Source organism: Pteropus medius, unplaced genomic scaffold (assembly GCF_902729225.1).
Source record: "Pteropus medius unplaced genomic scaffold, Ma_sr-lr_union100, whole genome shotgun sequence".
Classification (NCBI taxonomy): Eukaryota; Metazoa; Chordata; class Mammalia; order Chiroptera; family Pteropodidae; genus Pteropus; species Pteropus medius.
Window position 1 is genome coordinate 10,399,369 of NW_024349519.1, and position 17,461 is coordinate 10,416,829.

Sequence of the window (17,461 nt, forward strand, 5' to 3'; positions counted from 1 at the left end):
CCTCAAATGCTTTCTTTGCTTTTGTCCCTCTAGTCTCCCTTTCTGGATTTTTTTCTGTTTTGTGCATGTTTCTTCTTTCCCCTTTCTCTTTCTCCTTTTTGCCCACTTTCTTTCCTCATTGCCATTCCATATGCTGCTAGAGCCTTTTAATTCCATGGTTGCTAGTGTAGCTAGTATAGAAGGCCTAATTACATACAACTAAGTAACAACCAAGCTGAAGTCAGCAATCTCTGTGCCTGCATTTCTGGCCTCTTGCTTAGTAGCTGCCCTTCTGCCAGTTTTCTCAGTGAGGCAAAGGACGGATGACCTTGTTACACAAGGAGCAGGATGCTCAGAATGTCACAAAGCTGAGAATGGCTGAGCTTGAGTCTCCAGACTTCATAATGGCCATTACAGTGTGAATGATTTTGATGAGAAATTATTTTTTGATGAATTATTTCTTATAAAATGAAAATTTTTATATACCTTGTACTTTCAGGGGAAGTCAGCTTTGTGGTCACATTTAATTCAGTTTCAGGACAGAGAAGAGAAGCAAGAGCATCTTGCAGAATCACCAGGTGAGAGTTCATTGATTGTTTTTAAAGAAGAGGTATCATTGGACCATGTGAAGAATCAGTTCTATATGGCTTTGTCTCTCCGTCTTTCTCTCAAGCTGAAACTTATGCCATCTTGTCAGTAGTCGGGTAAAGTAGAGGGAGCAATATTGTTTATTAGCTGTGAGACCTGGGAAAAGTCACTTGATCTTGGTGATCTTCAACTTCATCCACAAGTTAGAAAAAATAATAATAGCTATGCCAAGACAATGTTGATCAAAGGAGATAACATGCGAATTGTAAAGGACAAGTACAGCAGGTCTTTGAATAACCTCGTTTCATTCATTATGGTTGCATTATAGCATTGATGAGAAAAAAAGTAGGTTCCTGGCCAGAGCCAATATCTGTGTGGACAGTTCTCCAGGGACTTTGGTTTCCTCCCACATCCCAGAGATGTATGTGTACGTGAGGTGAACTGGCGTGTCTAAGCTGTCCCAGTGTGAGTCAGTGTAGGTGTAGGCGTGGGTATGAGTATGCCCTGCATGTCCAGGGTGAGCATGCCTGCCTGGTATATCCTGAGCTGACAGGAGAGGCTCCGGCCACCCATGATCCTGAACTGGAATAAGTGGGTTAGAAAATCATCATCTCACTTGTTTTTATGAATCTTTCTTAAATGTATGTGTAGCTCACATTGACTTCAGTGTTTAATATTACACGTGTTCTGGGTCTTTAATTAGAAATTTGGTGATATTTTTGTGACCAGAAATATGCTATAGGTTCTCAGTTATTGTTTATAGCCTCTGATAAAATTGGTTTCGTCATATATTGTTTCACTTAAAGTCACAGTTTTTAAGAACTTACCAGTGTTAAGTGAGGACTTACTGTACATCTTACTCTCGCTAGTATTAAGGTGATATATATACTAGGTTTTTCTTTAAAATTTTATAACCCTATTAATCTTTCAGGGAATAAAGCATGTATATATGTCTCCAAAATCTCAAGGAGTTAGATTTCTTCTTCAATTTATAAGAGGACATCACATGTTAGATGTGTCATACTTCTTTATTTAGCTCATCAGAGTTATGTAGGGTTCCTAGACAGTCTACCTACCATGTATTTTTCACAAGGAGCTTGCTTTTCTTTATGTAAAATAGCCATCTGTTTCACAAAAAGTAGAAATAACAGTGGTAGGCCTACTAGAGATAAAATGTTTTATACTGAATTAGCTAATTGGGAAACTTTCCTAAAATTATTGATTTTTTTTTTGACATTCAAAAATGTAAAGAATATATATTTTTAAAAACTCATAAGCCAACCACTGGCTTAAGAAATAAAACATTGCAAATATTATTGAAGTACCCTATTTCCATTCCCCTCTCTGCCCCTAGAGCACAATACTAACCTAAATATGTTGTTTATTGTTGGAAACCTAGTTTTTAAATGTATTCAGTGAAACAGCTAAGAATATGAATTTGATACTACATTGCCCTGGAGCTCCTCTCAACAGGATGTTAAGGTTCTTATGTCCCAGAATGTAACTATATTTATAAAGATTGAGGTTAAGTTTAAAAAGCATTTTCTAGTGTCCATCTCCTTTGCTGCTTTTTCTATTGAAAAGTAAAAATGCATTGGCGTATGCCCTGAAACAGTCTTTAACACTTTAAAATGGTATTCTTAAAATATGTAGCTTTTCAGCCTGTAAGACCATAACCAAAGTTGCAGACTTTAAGACCGTAACCGAAGTAGCTTATCCTGATTAGAAAAAATAAATTCCTTGGAAGACATAGCTGCTTGTAGGTTGAAAGGTTGGAAATCCATACTTGGTTAAAGCAGGGAGGTGGACACATTGGCTCCTGCACCAAGTGATGCATGCGAGAATGTCCAGCTGTTAGAGTGAGCAGCTGCTGGGCAACACCAGCAGCTTCATGGCTTTGGCTGGTCAAATGTTGAACCAGGGACCAGAAACACAGCTGTTTTCAGTGGCCTTCAGTCAGTCAGTCAGTAGTGGGACCAGCAAAACTCTGAAGTCAAAGATAAGAAATACCAAATGTGTCAACGACTCATTGATTCACTGTGCAGCATCGTCAAGTGTTGATGAAGGGCTAATGAAATAAGAATGAACACAAGCTAAGTAAGGTTAAGGTAAGCCATGTAGCTTTGGAAATGAAATTATTGTCCGTTTGGAGGGATGGATTTTATAAATATTGCTCTAACACTTTTGATGATTCAGCCCATGAGGTTATGATTTAAAAATATGACAATGGGAAATATATGTGAAAACATCAGTTTAAATATAAATTGTTTCGTTATTGAGAAACTTGTTCTAATTATACAGAAATTAGCAGTTCATTGATTTTTCTGCTTTTAAATCTGGGTGGTTTGTTTGGTTTGGTTTGGTTTTTCAAAAAATGCTTTTTGTTTGCCAACTGTTAAGCTTCCTAATTAATGTCAGTAAACAGTCTGCATTTTTATATTAAGGAAAGATTCTGTAAGTCCTTAGAGAGTTATAGTGGGCTTGAACACTGCTCTTTTTAATACAGCCAGGATGAGGCTAGATCCTTACTGTTCTTTAAAGCAACACTAAGCAGGAGTCAGAGACATGTTAAGGGTTGCAGAAAAATGGAAAAGGTCTGTCTTAGTGAAAGAACCATAGCAGGGTAGACTATCTTAATTTTTTTAAATAGACTTTATATTTTAGAGCAGTTCTCAGTTCACAGCAATATTGAGCAGACGATACAGAGGTTTCCCATATACTCCCTGCACCCCATGTGAATAGCCTCCCCATTATCAGCATCCCCCACCAAAGTGCTACATTTCTTACAAATGATGAAACTACATTGACACATGATTACCCAAAGTCCATAGTTTACATTAGGGGTCACTCTTGGTCTTGAACTATGGGTTTAGATAAATGTATAATGACATGTAGCCCCCATTATAGTACCATTCAGAATACTTTCACCACCCTAAAAATCCTCTGTGCTCTGCCTATTCAGCCCTCCCTCTCCCTTAACCCCTGGCAACCACTGACCTATTTACTGTCTCCATAGTTTTGCCTTACCCAGAATGTCATGTAATTGGAATCTTACAGTATGTAGCCTTTTCAGATTGGCTTCTTGCACTTAGTAATATGCAGTTAAGTTTCCTCCATGTCTTTCAGACTATCTTAATTTTGACCTAGTGAAATTTTGACCAAGTTACTGCACCTAATAGTTTGAAGTCCTATTTCAGAGAAAGGATCTCAGAAAGAAATTGATCCTAGAAAGAAGACCGTTCTTGACATATTACCTGAACGTTTCTATTTTTAAAGATGTCGGCCAGCTTAGACATAGGTGTTGTTTTTAAAACTTGCATCCTCAGACAAGGTTCCACTAAACTTTAAATGAATTTTTAAATCAATTGGCAGGAGGTGGGGTAGAGTGCAGAAAAGGGTAGACATGCCGCTTTTGAGTGGTTATTCCAAATCTAGCCCAAGAATTTTGAGTCACTCAGTCATCTTATCTTCATCAGAAATTTTCTATCAATTAACTTACTTGCCTATAAACAATAGATGGTTTTATAAAAACAATTTATACAGTCTTTGCCCTCTGTAAATTCACTTCCCATGCAGTAGCCCTGGATCAGACAGATATATAAAGGGAATTCTTGTGGCTAAGTATTAATCCACAAGTGTTTTATTGAAAGAGTAAGTAGCCTATTGCTTTTAAGTATATTGGATTAAGAAATAGGAATAGAAGTACACGTTTAAATAGTTTATAAATTTCCCTCCAGAGTCTCTAATAAACTACCTTATTTATTTCCTGAGGCTGCTGTAAAGTACTGTAAACTGGGTGGCTAGAACAACAGAAATTTATTGTTTCATAGTTCTGAAGAGTAGAAGTCCAAAATTAGAGCGTTAGTAGGGGTGATTCCTTCTGAGGCTTATGAAGGAGAATCTGTCTTGTGCCTCTTCTCCTAGCATCTGTTAGTCTCAAGAATTGCTTGGCCTATAGATGGCATTCTCCTTGTGTCTTCACATCTCCTTTCCTGCACACATCTGTCTCTGTGTCCAAATGTCCCCTCTTTATAAGGACACGAGTCACAATAGATTAGGTCCATCCTAATGACCTCATCTTAATTCGATTACCTCCAATGACCCTGTCTCAAAATAAGGTCAGTTTCATACATACTGGCGGTTAGGATTTCAGCATCTTCCTGGAGGACGTAATTCAAACCATAACAACTATTCTCTACTCTAATGTCACCGTCCAACTGTCCCATTAGCAGGTTATTCTGTCTCCAGCCCTAGTTCTAGACATCCATCTTTGATGGTCCATTGGGACTTCAGACTCATCATCTCCTAAAACAAGCTCATTATCTCAGCACCTCTCTCTTCTGTCCCTATCAGGCTTTCTCTCTCCATCTTTTTAATGGCATCAGCACCTTTCTTGCAATCAAACTGAGAAGCTAGAAAGTCATCCGTAATGTAACAGAAAGCCCACTGGACATGACATCAGAACACTCTGCCCATTTTAATGAATATATATAATTGAGCCAGTTTCTTAACCTCTTTGAAACTCACTTTCTTCATCTGCAAAATTAAGATTAGGAAAGTTATAATTAGATAAGGTAATCTGTGTAAAACATATTATATCCATACTTAATGCTGTTTTTGTCTCTTGGGTCTTGCTTACCCTTTATATTGGTCGTTAAGTCCTATGTTTTCTGCTACTGCCTAGTCTCTTTGTTCTCTCTGACTTCCACTTGTCTTAGTTCATCCCACACACTGGCCTTTGGAATAACTTCTAGCTCATATCCCTATTTCTTTTACACCATCACACTATCACTCTAGTTGACTAACTGGAAAGTACTCAGGAGCATATCATTTCTTTTCAAAGTCTCTCCTACCTCCCTAGGATCTCTGCAAATTTCTAATTTGTCTTTTAAGCTTCTGCCATCTGGCTCTACATAGTCCTATCTTCCTCAGGGAGTATTTGTTGAGCAAGTACATAGTATGAGCCCTCTGTTAGGCCCAGAGGATCTAGGAAGAGGATATGGCTGAGCCTCAAGAGGCATATAGTTTCATAGGAATAATAGAAATGTTAAATTATGGTAAGTTTATGGTAGACATTCAGTTTTATAGGTCCTATTAGAGGAAATATCTAATAGTGTGCCTGGGGCAGAGAGAATAGTCAAGAAAGATTTCACACAGAGGCAAAATTAAAGCTAAATTTTATTTTGTTTATTGAGAACTTACTTTGTGCCAGGCACTAGTCTAAGTGTTTTACATCAATTTGAATAAGGTAGGTACTGTTATTGTTCCCAGTTTGCAGATGAGATAGCAGACCACAGAGAGGTTAAGTTACTTGTCCAGAGTCAGTGAGCTGTTAGGTTCTCTGTCGGGTTTAAGAAAGCCATGTTCTTAACTATTAAGCTATACTGCTGTCAATCTAAAGTGAAAAATAGGCTGTAAATAAGAAAGATGCAGAAGTGTTAAAAGATAAGAGAACTTCCTTTAGGTTGGCCTGGCCACATCTCCTTTGTCGTAGCAGCCCCATCAGTACACATTTATATCTGCCAAGTGTCAGCACATCCTCTTTCACCAAGCACCAAAAATGTGTAGATCCTTATACACACCAAAATGTTCCCTGTCTTGTCTTCCTTCAGTGCCAGCTGCAACTAGATATTTGTGTTCTAGTGTTGTAATGTAGCCCACCAAAGTAGAATGGATCTAAAAACTGAGAAAATACAGGTTTAATCACATCCTAAATTCTAACAGTACTGATGTACAGTTTGTCCCTTAAACAACGCAGGGTTGGGGTGCCAACATCTCCACCCCGTGCAGTCAGAAATCCACGTATACATTTTGACTCCCCAAAAACTTAACTACTGATAGCCTACTGTTGACCGGAAGCCTTACCATTAACAAAAACAGTGGATTAAAACATATTTTGTATGATATATATATTATATACCATATTCTTATAATAAAGTCAACTAGAGAAAAGAAAATGTTATTAATAAAATCATAAGGAAGAGAAAATACATTTACAGTACTGTATTGTATTTATCAATACCTTAAATTTATATCATTTATTTACAAGATGAATCATCTGTCAGTACCTACATCAATACTGTCTTATACAAAACACTGTAGATGTTATACGTATTACTAACACTAGACATCAAAAATGAAAAAATGTGAAAAAGAAATTTATACTTATTTACAGGTATAACGATTCATGCATTGATAACAAAGAAGCAACAATATGATTGCTTTATGATAGCCTAGTGTAATCAATGCAATTGCTTCATGGTAGTAAGGAAATCTTAAAAAATGTTCCAATATATTTATTGAAAAAAATCCACATATAAATGGACCCTCACAGTTCAAACTCATGTTGTTCAGGGATCAGCTATATTTGGTCAGTGTGATAGTGCAATTTAATTTTCACTCACAGATGGGAAAATAGAAATAAAGAGCACAAAACTCCATAGCCATCTCAAAATGAGATTGAACACTCCAATTACAATACATTAGCCAGTAATTGATTTCTTTACCCATTGCTATGTAAGAGAATAATCTTTCCTTCTTTTATAAATGTTAGCTATTCAGGCTTCATAAGAGACTCATGGACATTATACTTCTAAATGTCCATTTACGGTCCTTACTTTGCATGATATACATACTGTAGTTTGGATTCTGAATTTTGAAGTAGAAACTTAAACCAGACTAGAAAGCTCAAACTCTTAGAGTAAGATAGGATAGAAAGCTCAAACTCTTAGATAGAGTGAGATAGAGATAGGGTAGAGTAAGTCCTCACTTGACATCCTCAACAGGTTGTGTGACGTTAAGAGAACTGACAAATGATGAAACCAGTTTTACCACAGGCTGCTTGATATAAACAAGAGTTAGGTTCCTATGGCATCTCATGGATGTTATAATGAAACAATGTTATTCAAAGACCTGCTATATAGGGAAATTGTGTGATTGCAATTCATGAGCCAAGAGATGATTCACATACTTAGTAGCTTAATTTATAGACATTGTTTTAATGTAATTATCCCATGCAATTAGAATGAATAACTTTAGGAAATGACTGGCCCTTATGGCCAAAATTTGCACACATTGCATTATTTGCTAAGTGGGCTTTTGTGATTCATTTTAAATTTACAGACACAGCCCCAGATTAACTAGAAAGAAAATAGCTGGTTTACTGTATTAATAAAGTAGCAACATTCTGGGAAAAGAATCTGAGTTTTTCTGTTGTCTTCAAATTTTGTTTTTATTAAAGTAATTTCAAAGTATTAATTGTAGAATGTAAACCAGGTAGGTTTTTTTTTTGTCCTTACTGTTATTTTGCTAATGTTTTGCTGATATTCTTTGACATAGTTGCCCTGGGACCAGAAAGAAGAAAATCTGACTCGGGAGTTATGTTGCCCACACTCAGGGTCTCCCTTATCCAAGACATGAGGTATTTGTTATGTGTGTTAGCATATGGTGATAACTTTGAAATATTTATGGTTTTCACTTAATTTGCTCAAATGATTCTGGCTATGTGTGTTTTTTGCTTGATATTCTCAAGATAACATTTTTATAATCTTGTTTATTTTACCTTTATACTATTATATATTTCCTGATGTTAAATCAAAAGAGAAAATGTGGCTAAGAAGAGTTTTAAAGCATCTCTAAGTTATTTTACAGTTTCTTTGGTTTAGTTTTTTAAAACCTCCTTAAATACCTGCAGCCTACAGATACAGACCCAAATATCTGCAAATAATGACAGCTTACTTGGCAGAAAAACTGCTAGCAGGTAGATTTAATTTGAAGCAAATGCAAATCTGAGGATTATCACTTGCAGTTCCGCTGGTTTTAGAAATCATCAGAAGGTATCAGGATATCTAAAAAGGTTTATTGAATAAGTAAGGCAGAGGCTTTTTTCTTTTAAACATTTTAGGTATAATACTTAGTCAACTCTTAAAATATGTGGGTTTAATGTGAATGATATAACACATAACTTTTATTTTATGGCTTATTGCTTTATTAATATTAATTGATGTTTATTTGATTTGTCAGATACTTGCAATTGCAAAGCATAACGTCGATGAGTGACAGCATAGTATAGCAGTAACACATCCTGGCTTCACCACTTACTAGCTGTGCGACCTTAGGCAATATTTGTAACTTTTCTGTGCCTTAATTCCCTGTCTCTTAAATAGAGAGAAGAACAGTTATCTATCTTATAGGATTGTTATGAAAATTAAATGACTTAGTCTATTACTGCGAAAAGTTTCAAGAAGTACTTGGCTTGTAGTAAGAGTTCAGTAATGTTGGTTTTTGTTATCTCAATCAATTTATATATTTTTATCTTTTTTTCATTTTTAATTATTTTTTTTCTCTTGCATTTTTTAATTAATTTATTTGGGAAGGGGGTGACATCGATCAACAAAATCAAATAAGTTTCAAGTGTACAATTCAACAATAAGTCATATATATATATATATTACATAGTATGTTTACCATCCATAGTTAGATTTCTTTCTGTCACCGCATATTTGACCCCTTTTACCCCATCTACCTCCCTGCTCCCCCCTTTCCCTCTGGTAACCACTAATCCACTGTCCATGAGTCTCTATTTGTCATGTTTGTTTGATGCTTTTAGATTTGTATCCTGCGTATACATGATACCATGTGGTTTTCAACTTTTTCTATGTAGCTTATTTCACTTAGCATGATTATCTCAAGGTCTATCCATGTTGTTGCAAATGGCACTATTTCATCTCTTCTTAAAAATATGAAACACTTCATGAATTTGCGTGTCATCCTTGCTCAGGGGCCATGCTAATCTCTGTATCGTGCCAATTTTAGTATATGTGCTGCCGAAGCGAGCAGTATATATCTTAAATGTCATTATTACTTGGTAGATGAAATGTAGTTGTCCTCGTGTGGCTTATGATCCCTTTCAATGGTCAGCATAAGAGGAATAGTTATAACTGAGGGAGCTCTCTTAATAGAAACATAAAAAACATAGTCTGGTTCCATAAGATGCTGATATTAGCAGAAGCTCAGTATACAACACTCTGTACTACATTCATATTTTTGTAAATAAATTATTTCAAAATAAATCATATATTTTTTAACCGGACCTGGTACAAAGTAAATGTGTAAGGGCTATTATTATAGATATATAGGGTTAGATAGCTTATCAACTAGGAGTTGATAAGTACAATTCTTGATAAAACTGCTGCTCACCTATTCCATTGAATGTTAGATCAAGGAGCTGTGACCTCTCTAAGCTCCTAAAATTTCTTACCTGGATTACATCATGGTCCCCATATATGACTATTCTAGGTACCTCATATAAGGGGAATCATGCCCTTTACATCTGGTTTATTTAACTTAGCATAAAGTTGTTGAGGTTCATCCATGTTATAGCATGTATCACATTTTCCTTCCTTTTTAAAGCCGAATAACATTCCATTGTATGTATGTACCACATTTTATTTTTCCATTTATCTATTAATGGACATTTAGGTTGTTTCCACCTTTTGGCTATTGTGAATAATGCTACTATGAGTGTCAGTGTACACATATCTGTTCAAGTCTCTGCTTTCAGTTCTTTTGGGTATGTACCCAGAAGTGGAATTGCTTGATCTCATAGTAATTCTATGTTTAATTTTTTGAGGAACCATCATACCATTTTCCACAGTGGCTGCAACCATTTACTATTCCTACAAGTAATGCACAAGTGTTCCAATTTTTCCACATCCTCACCAACACTTGTTATTTTCCAGGTTTTTTTTTTTTAAACAATAGCCATCCTAATGGGTATGACTTTCCAGTTTCTTAAGGCATGCATAACCATAGGTCTTCATAGACATGCTAGAGTCTTCAGCTTTCTAATCTCAGAAACCAAATCACTAGTAAACCAAAATGTAATCAGATTCTCTAAGATAGACTCTTATTAACCAAGAGACTTATTTCAAACACCTAAGAGAAATGGAAAAATAATGGGCTAAATTTGGGTCATCTGTCCACTCTTGTCTAGTCATCTATGACCAGGTAAGGACAGGAAGCCAGTGAAACCAATTTATCATTTCCCTAACAAGATGACTTGATATTCTTTCACTGATGTAGATAGGCTCCGCCTGGAAGCTGGATTAAAATCAGAAGGCTTCTTATCCTCCAGCTCCAAACTAGTGATCCTCATGCTCATGGTACTGATGTCATCTCAGGAAAGCCCTGCAGAAACACTGCCCATGACTGTCCCGCTCTTTCCTCTGCTTCATGCTGTCTTTTTATGTTGTATATCTCCCTGAGTCCATGCTCTCTATTGGACACATAGCCTCTGTCAGTACCTTATATCTTCCCAAGTTTATCTCTTGAGACAAAGACATAGGCAGTTTAGGGACTTTGAGTTCTTATAGTTCTGAAGAGTCTTGGCACTAGATTGCTCAGCAGCTGTAATGAGTCTAGGGCAGACATGTCTAAAGGCTGTCCTCTTTGTCTTAGTATGTCAGACAACATCCCAAGACCTTCATAGTTGCTAAGTATCGCCAAACTGTCAATTATAGAATGATTTTTTTTTGTTTCAAAGAAAAAGGCTGGACACAGTAAATGACTGTACAGATTATTTGCATATAAAAGAGGAGTATTATCATGGCATTACCATTATTACCAGTTTCTTTCCAGAGTAGCTATGCACATATCATCTAGCAATTGAGACTTTTATTCTCAATGACAAAATATAATTAATGAGAGGCAGCGTAGAACATTATACAGTCTAGGAGATTGTGAGTTCTATAATCCAAGTATAGATAATCTGAATATGTAAACAAATGAACAGGCTGTCTGAGTAAATTCTAGAAATATTATATTTGCATATAAAGATGGGACTACATTACTTGAGGGTAAATTGGTGAGTCACTTTATAAATAAATAATGTATACATATGTGCTTCTGAGTATCTGGCTTTATTCTATACTAAAATTAAGTAGTCATGATTGATTTTGTTTCCTCTGGGAAAAAATATTTTGAGGAATTTTGATGACTATAGAATATGAGCTTATACTAAAATAGGCTAATTTTTTTATTTCTCTGATAAACTTATTGGGTTTCATTGGTGATACAGTGAAATAAGCACCAGGTTTGGATTCAGGAAATGTGGATTCAAATTTTTTTAGATGCTGCCATTTTTAGAAATCATTCGATTTTAGGGAAACAGAAGCCCAATCAGACTGGCTTCAGCAAAAAGTGGGATTTGTTGGAGGTATATAAGGTTATCTTCCAGAATCCAGGAATAAGAACTATAGCTGGACTGGGAGTAGTCTTGACCCAGGTTGCTTTCTCTGTCTCACTAGAAGCAAATTGTCCCTGTTTCTCCTTCCTCCCCACCCCTCCTCCTCCCTCCCCTCCTTCCCTGCTTTTATTGTGCACGTGCTTGCCCAAGCTTGGCTTTAACATCCTTTCTTATTTTAAGCATTGAGTAAAAACTTGATTTTCCAGTATGCTAATTCCCAGTTTCAGAGAGAAAATCTGATTGGCTCAACATGCCTCTTATCCAGTCCATTCTAGCTGAAGGATTAGGAGCTTAGGACCAAAGGTCATGGTACCTGGAGTTGTATCTCTTGCTTCTGTGGAAGGGGAGCTTCTCCAAGAATGTGAGTGCCAGGAAGGAGTGATTGGTAGAAAATGGGTAGTACCTCTAGAATAATACTTAGTATATCTGTAACTTTGGGTGAGTCACTTAGTCTCAATGAGTCTCATTTTCTCATCTTTAAAGTGAAATAGTGATGATCTTCGTCTTACTAGTTATTGTGATGATCAGATTAAGACAAAGCGCACAAAAACTTTTTTAAATTAGAAAGCTTTGTATCAGGGTTAAAAAATAAATATTATTTAAACCACACCCTGTATGCTTTTCTGTGAATTAACAGGATTTACTTTGGAAGTAATACTTGTGTAATATTATGCTGAATGCCATTGCAGTTACCGATAATAAATTACTCCAATTAAAAACATTCAAAGGGATAACTACACAGGAAAATTTTAATAGATTTGGGTTAAAGTTTAACAACACAACACATATAAATTGTTTTAAAGAATAAAATTACATCTAGGTATACAAAGCAACAGAGTTTTTTGAGCTCCTAATATGTGCTAGGCCTTACAGGGAACAAAGGAAGATGCAGGGCTCCTGAGAAGTGTTGGGCTCTTTGTCCTCAGGGAGCTTTCGTCAAGCTGAGAAAAATATACCAAGGGAAAATGATAAAAATAGTAGGCATTGCAAATTAGACTACAGAGTTTTATAAATTAGAGAGGTCACTGCAAGCTGTCATGGTCAAGGAAGCATTCCAGAAAAAGCTGGGATTTGAAACATGAATAGAATCAAATAGGGAAGCTGGAAGAGAGTACTTCAAGTAATGACTGTAAAGTCTTAGAAGTCAGCTGCTTGGAATGGAATTTTTTCAGTAGGAAGAAACATTGACGCTGAGGGGTAGTAAGCAGTCCAGGCTATAGTGTGAGCTTTAGAAGATTCTGGAACAGAGGAATTACATTAAGGAGGCAATATTTTAGGCAGAGTACTTTCTCTGATGCCAGCGGACAAGATGAGCCTGAGTAGAAGAGTCTGGTGGCCTCACATCCCAACTCCCTTGTCTCCTACCCAAAACGAACAAACAAACAAAAAGAAACAAAACAAAAAAACTGTACTTTTAGGATTTGCCAACTAAATAAAATAAGTTTCATTTTATGTATTCCAATCCTTCCCATTTTCCTTAAACATAGAATTTTTCAATTTATGACTATTTTCTGTTTTGTTATGCTTTACCTACAGTGGCTCCAGATACTAATTGTTTAAAGGCCAGCATAAAACTAATTTTAGTAGATTTTACTGTATTAGAGTGGAAAGACTACGTAGGGAAAGGCGATGCAGCATACAGTACTTATCAGCTCTCATGTAGATTTATCTTCAGTGAATTCATTTTGAATCACCTTGGTCTTCCTGGATCAGGCGAGCTCTGACCTGGCACTGTACTCACGGGGATACCCTGTAAATACCATTGAACTTTAAGTGGTAAATGCCTTAGCATGTCCCCTTTGTTGCTTTTAGTCAGCTGCGTCATCATTTGGGAGATGGCAGTGGGGTTGAGGAACAGCCAGCTCTGTTTCGTGGGCTTACACTCGGGGTGCAAGTGCCCCACCACTGCCACCACCACCAATAAGAACAGGGCCTAATGGGGGCTTGCTTGACACCAGCTTCCTCCACTCATGACCACATGTAACGGTGTTAACCCTTTAAAAATAAAATAAGTCTCAAAAATTCTGAAAAAAATTTCTTAGAGGTGTGGTGAGGTTGGCTAAGCCCCACAAAAATGGTAACAGCATTTTCTTTTATCTCCTCATTCTGACTTGTTTTTATGCCCCCTCTTTAGTGTATCTGTGTGATGTGATATAATGCTCTACATCTTGTTTATCAAGAGTGTTTGATCATAAATCAGCACTGAGGAATAAGGGCCTAAATCCTCAGATCCAGGGTTTGAGAGAGGGGGAGGAAGGGAAGGAGAAAGGAAAAGGAAGGAAAAAAGAAAGGATATGTTTATGTGTTATAGGGAGGCTGTTCCTTATTCTGAATGCTTAGAATCATCAGAGAAAAGAGTTCATTGTAATATTTATTACAGCTAGGATGAGTCATTTTAGACATTAAAAAATCAAAGGAAGGAATGGTGGGTCACAATCACAAAGACTTCAGTGACTCACTGTACTGCTTGCTGTTACTGTTACTCCTCCCAGTCCTTCTTCCCCCTTGGGAGGGAAATCATTTAGGAGGATAAACTCAGTCCCTCTGGGCATAGCATTGACTTCTTCACAAAGTACTACTTCACACATATATAATATTCATTAGGGGTTTGACCACACAGATTTTTTTTTTTTTTTTGTAGCCACACAGTTTTCTGAGCCATTGAAATTTTTAAGACATTTTAATTTATTAATGCAGTACAGCTTGTCTTCTAATACCATAGAAAGTAAGATTTTATATTTTCCATGTGTTGTCCTGGGCTACTTGAAAAATAATCTAGTGGATTTAAGTTGTGGCAGATATTTAGGTAAACTAAAGAACAAGTATTTTGAATAAAAACTTGAACATTCAGCCTATTTATTTTCTTTTCCTGGGGGTCAGGAATAACCAAGTGCCAGTTTACAGGTATCTATGAGGCTGAAACAAGAACATAATAAAACCTGAAAGAATACATGAGTGTGAAATGCGTTATCTTAGCATGTTGCCTGCGTGCTTGTGTTGTAATGGTAATTTTGATGCGGGACTAAATTCATGATTCAGGTGGAACCTTTGAAAGTTTAATCAATACAAATTATGCATTACCTATTGCTTCCTCTAAGTATAAAAGAACTTTTCTGTGCAAAGTGCTGTAACCCTTAGTTCTTTTCCAGTTCAAGGTTAGTCTTAGTATAGTATTTACATTCTTGCTGTTGCTACTATTCTTTAGGCATATTCAAAACATGAGTGAGATCAAGACTGATGTCGGACGAGCTCGGGCATGGATAAGATTATCTCTAGAAAAGAAACTCTTGTCCCAGCATCTCAAGCAGTTGCTCTCTAACCAGCCACTCACCAAGTAAGAGCTTGCCTCTTGAGGCATTTCTGTTTCTATGACCTGTGTGCTTACAAAGCAGATTGCATAAGCTGACAAACGATAGCTTTATTTTTCTTAAGTAACGAGAAATCTCGAGGTAGGCTGTCCGCAGTGCCATCACAGACACAGGCTCTTCTTTGCCCTCTCCTCCTAGACAGTCCTCAGTATGTGCTAATCACCTCATAATCACAAGATGTCTATTCTTGCAAAAATTAATGAGTCAAGGATATGACTGGTTTAAAATAAGTAGTATCAATAAATTGCTTTCCTGAAATTTTCAGTCCCATTATCTATCAGAATAGCTGTTTGTTGCCCCTCACCCTTGTCAGCACTAGTCATCGCTTTTAAATCTATTAGTTTGATAGACAAAACGAACTCATAGTTTTTTTTCTTTAATAACTAAGTTAAAAATATATTATTAACTGTCTATATGTTCATTTTTGTGAATTGTCCGTTCTTTCCACATTAAAGTTTTTGCCGATGGTTTGTCTAAGTGCAGGTGTTTACTTTTAATGGAAGACATAATAAAAACTATACTATACTATTGATTTGTGCTTGTCTTACCCTTTTCTAGAAAGCTTTATAAGCGTTATGCTTTTCTACGGTGTGAAGAAGAAAGAGAGCAGTTTCTTTACCATCTTCTTTCCCTCAATGCTGTGGACTATTTCTGCTTCACCAGTGTGTTCACCACTATCAGTAAGTCTGGAGAATAGACTGTTAAGTGAAGAGTTGCTCAGGTGACTAATGGAATAAGAGTTCATATTTTTAAAAGTGAGACATATGTGGGGTACCCTTCCCCCATCTCCCTTCTGGAATGAAGGTTACACCTCAGCTACTCAGAGTGCTGCTGGAAGACAGCCCTCAGCTCTCAGCCCTGTTGGGGGTGCCTCACCAAAGACAACTACCCTCCTGCCAGGGCCAGCCCGCCTCCTGTGACTGGTCAGAGGGCTGTCCGAGAACTCGCCATCCCATCAGCTGAGGACTTCGTTGCAACTGCATCACAATTCGATTTCTCCTTTAACCAGCCCCACTTTCCTCCTCACATGTTGGTCCCAGAAGCAACATTCTGCATGCTAATTTCTGACTCGGAGTCTGCTTCCCAGGAAGCCCAATCTGCAATAGGAAATGGGATGGATGTGAAAAGGAATGTTTTATTAGCAGAATATTCTTTCATCTAACACATAAATTCAAAGAATCAGTATATGATAATGATAAACTATAACTGAATGAAATTTGATGATTCAGAAAGACTTGAAGGTGTCGATGGACATTGTAGGTCTGTGGAGGGCAGAATGCTAATTGGAGATGTTTCAGATAAGCTGAATTATAGCATTTATTCTACTCACCATTACTATTCTCGTTTGCCATGGGTCCCCTTCCCTACTTCGGAGGAGTTTTACTTTTATCAGTTTAGAGTTGTATGCACCTGCAAGTGTCAGAAATTTGGAAAACAGTGGTTTAAACAAATTAGTAGTTTTATTTTTCTTACATAACAAGAAGTCTAGAGGTAGGCAGTCTACAGTGCCATCATGAGGGCAGTCTCTTTGCCCCTCTCCTCCTAGATAATCTTCACTATGTGCTAATCACCTCCTGGTTACAAGATGGCCATACTCACTCCACCTTCCAGCAGGAAGAGGAAGGAATGCCAAAGAACAAGCGTCAGAAACTGCTAGAAAAACACAATTTTCCAAGAAACCACAGTAGATATCACTAACATTTCACTGGCCAGAACTGTGTAGGTTTTAGTTTTTCTAATCTCTGGTAGAGGCAGATAAGGAAAAATAGAGTTGGAATGGTAATTGGGCCAACCTATAATATCTGGCAAACTAATATTAATTTATTAGGTTACTGCAGGTATAAGAGGTGAAAATGTTTCGTACACTTTTGAAAGAGAAGAAATAGCAGGGGTAGTTAAGACTCCTAAGATCCTCCTTCTATCTGCAGATTTCTCTTCATCTGAGAAACTCTTTCAGTATGAGGAATTGAGATACTTCATAAAAGAAATATTCTGAGTTTAAATACTATTACTCTTTTTATACTTTATGCAATAACTGTTGTTTGTGCATCTGTGGGTTCTTTGCAGCCACAGAACTGCTGACCCTCATAAGGCCTTTTTCTGCAGCTTTGCTAATCCTGTCAATGAAAGATTCAAATAAGAGAGGCCTGTGGCACCTAAAATAGTCTTGCACTAACCTCTCCGCTTTCAGTTTCAAAAACCATTTAATTCTGGTGTTCACTAAACCGTGAAAATATGGCCTTTCCTCTGACATTTTCCTTTCCTTCAGCCAAAGTAAAAG

At 36.8% G+C, this 17,461-nt stretch overlaps 1 protein-coding gene and 1 non-coding gene across 6 annotated transcripts in view; one reads left to right on the forward strand and one right to left on the reverse strand.

Annotated features, from left to right (window-relative positions):
* The window catches only part of DENND5B (DENN domain containing 5B), a 137,410-nt gene that overhangs the window by 104,233 nt on the left and 15,716 nt on the right, over positions 1–17,461 (forward strand). For all 5 annotated transcript variants that reach the window (XM_039882372.1, XM_039882368.1, XM_039882369.1 and 2 more), the window contains 4 exons: positions 479–557; positions 7,906–7,987; positions 15,018–15,146; positions 15,739–15,860. In XM_039882372.1, coding sequence (XP_039738306.1) covers positions 479–557; positions 7,906–7,987; positions 15,018–15,146; positions 15,739–15,860 — 412 coding nt within the window. The remainder of the gene's footprint in view (positions 1–478; positions 558–7,905; positions 7,988–15,017; positions 15,147–15,738; positions 15,861–17,461) is intronic.
* Positions 9,302–9,405, reverse strand: LOC120618787 (U6 spliceosomal RNA). Its single transcript, XR_005657292.1, has one exon. It is a non-coding gene; the product is annotated as a U6 spliceosomal RNA (small nuclear RNA).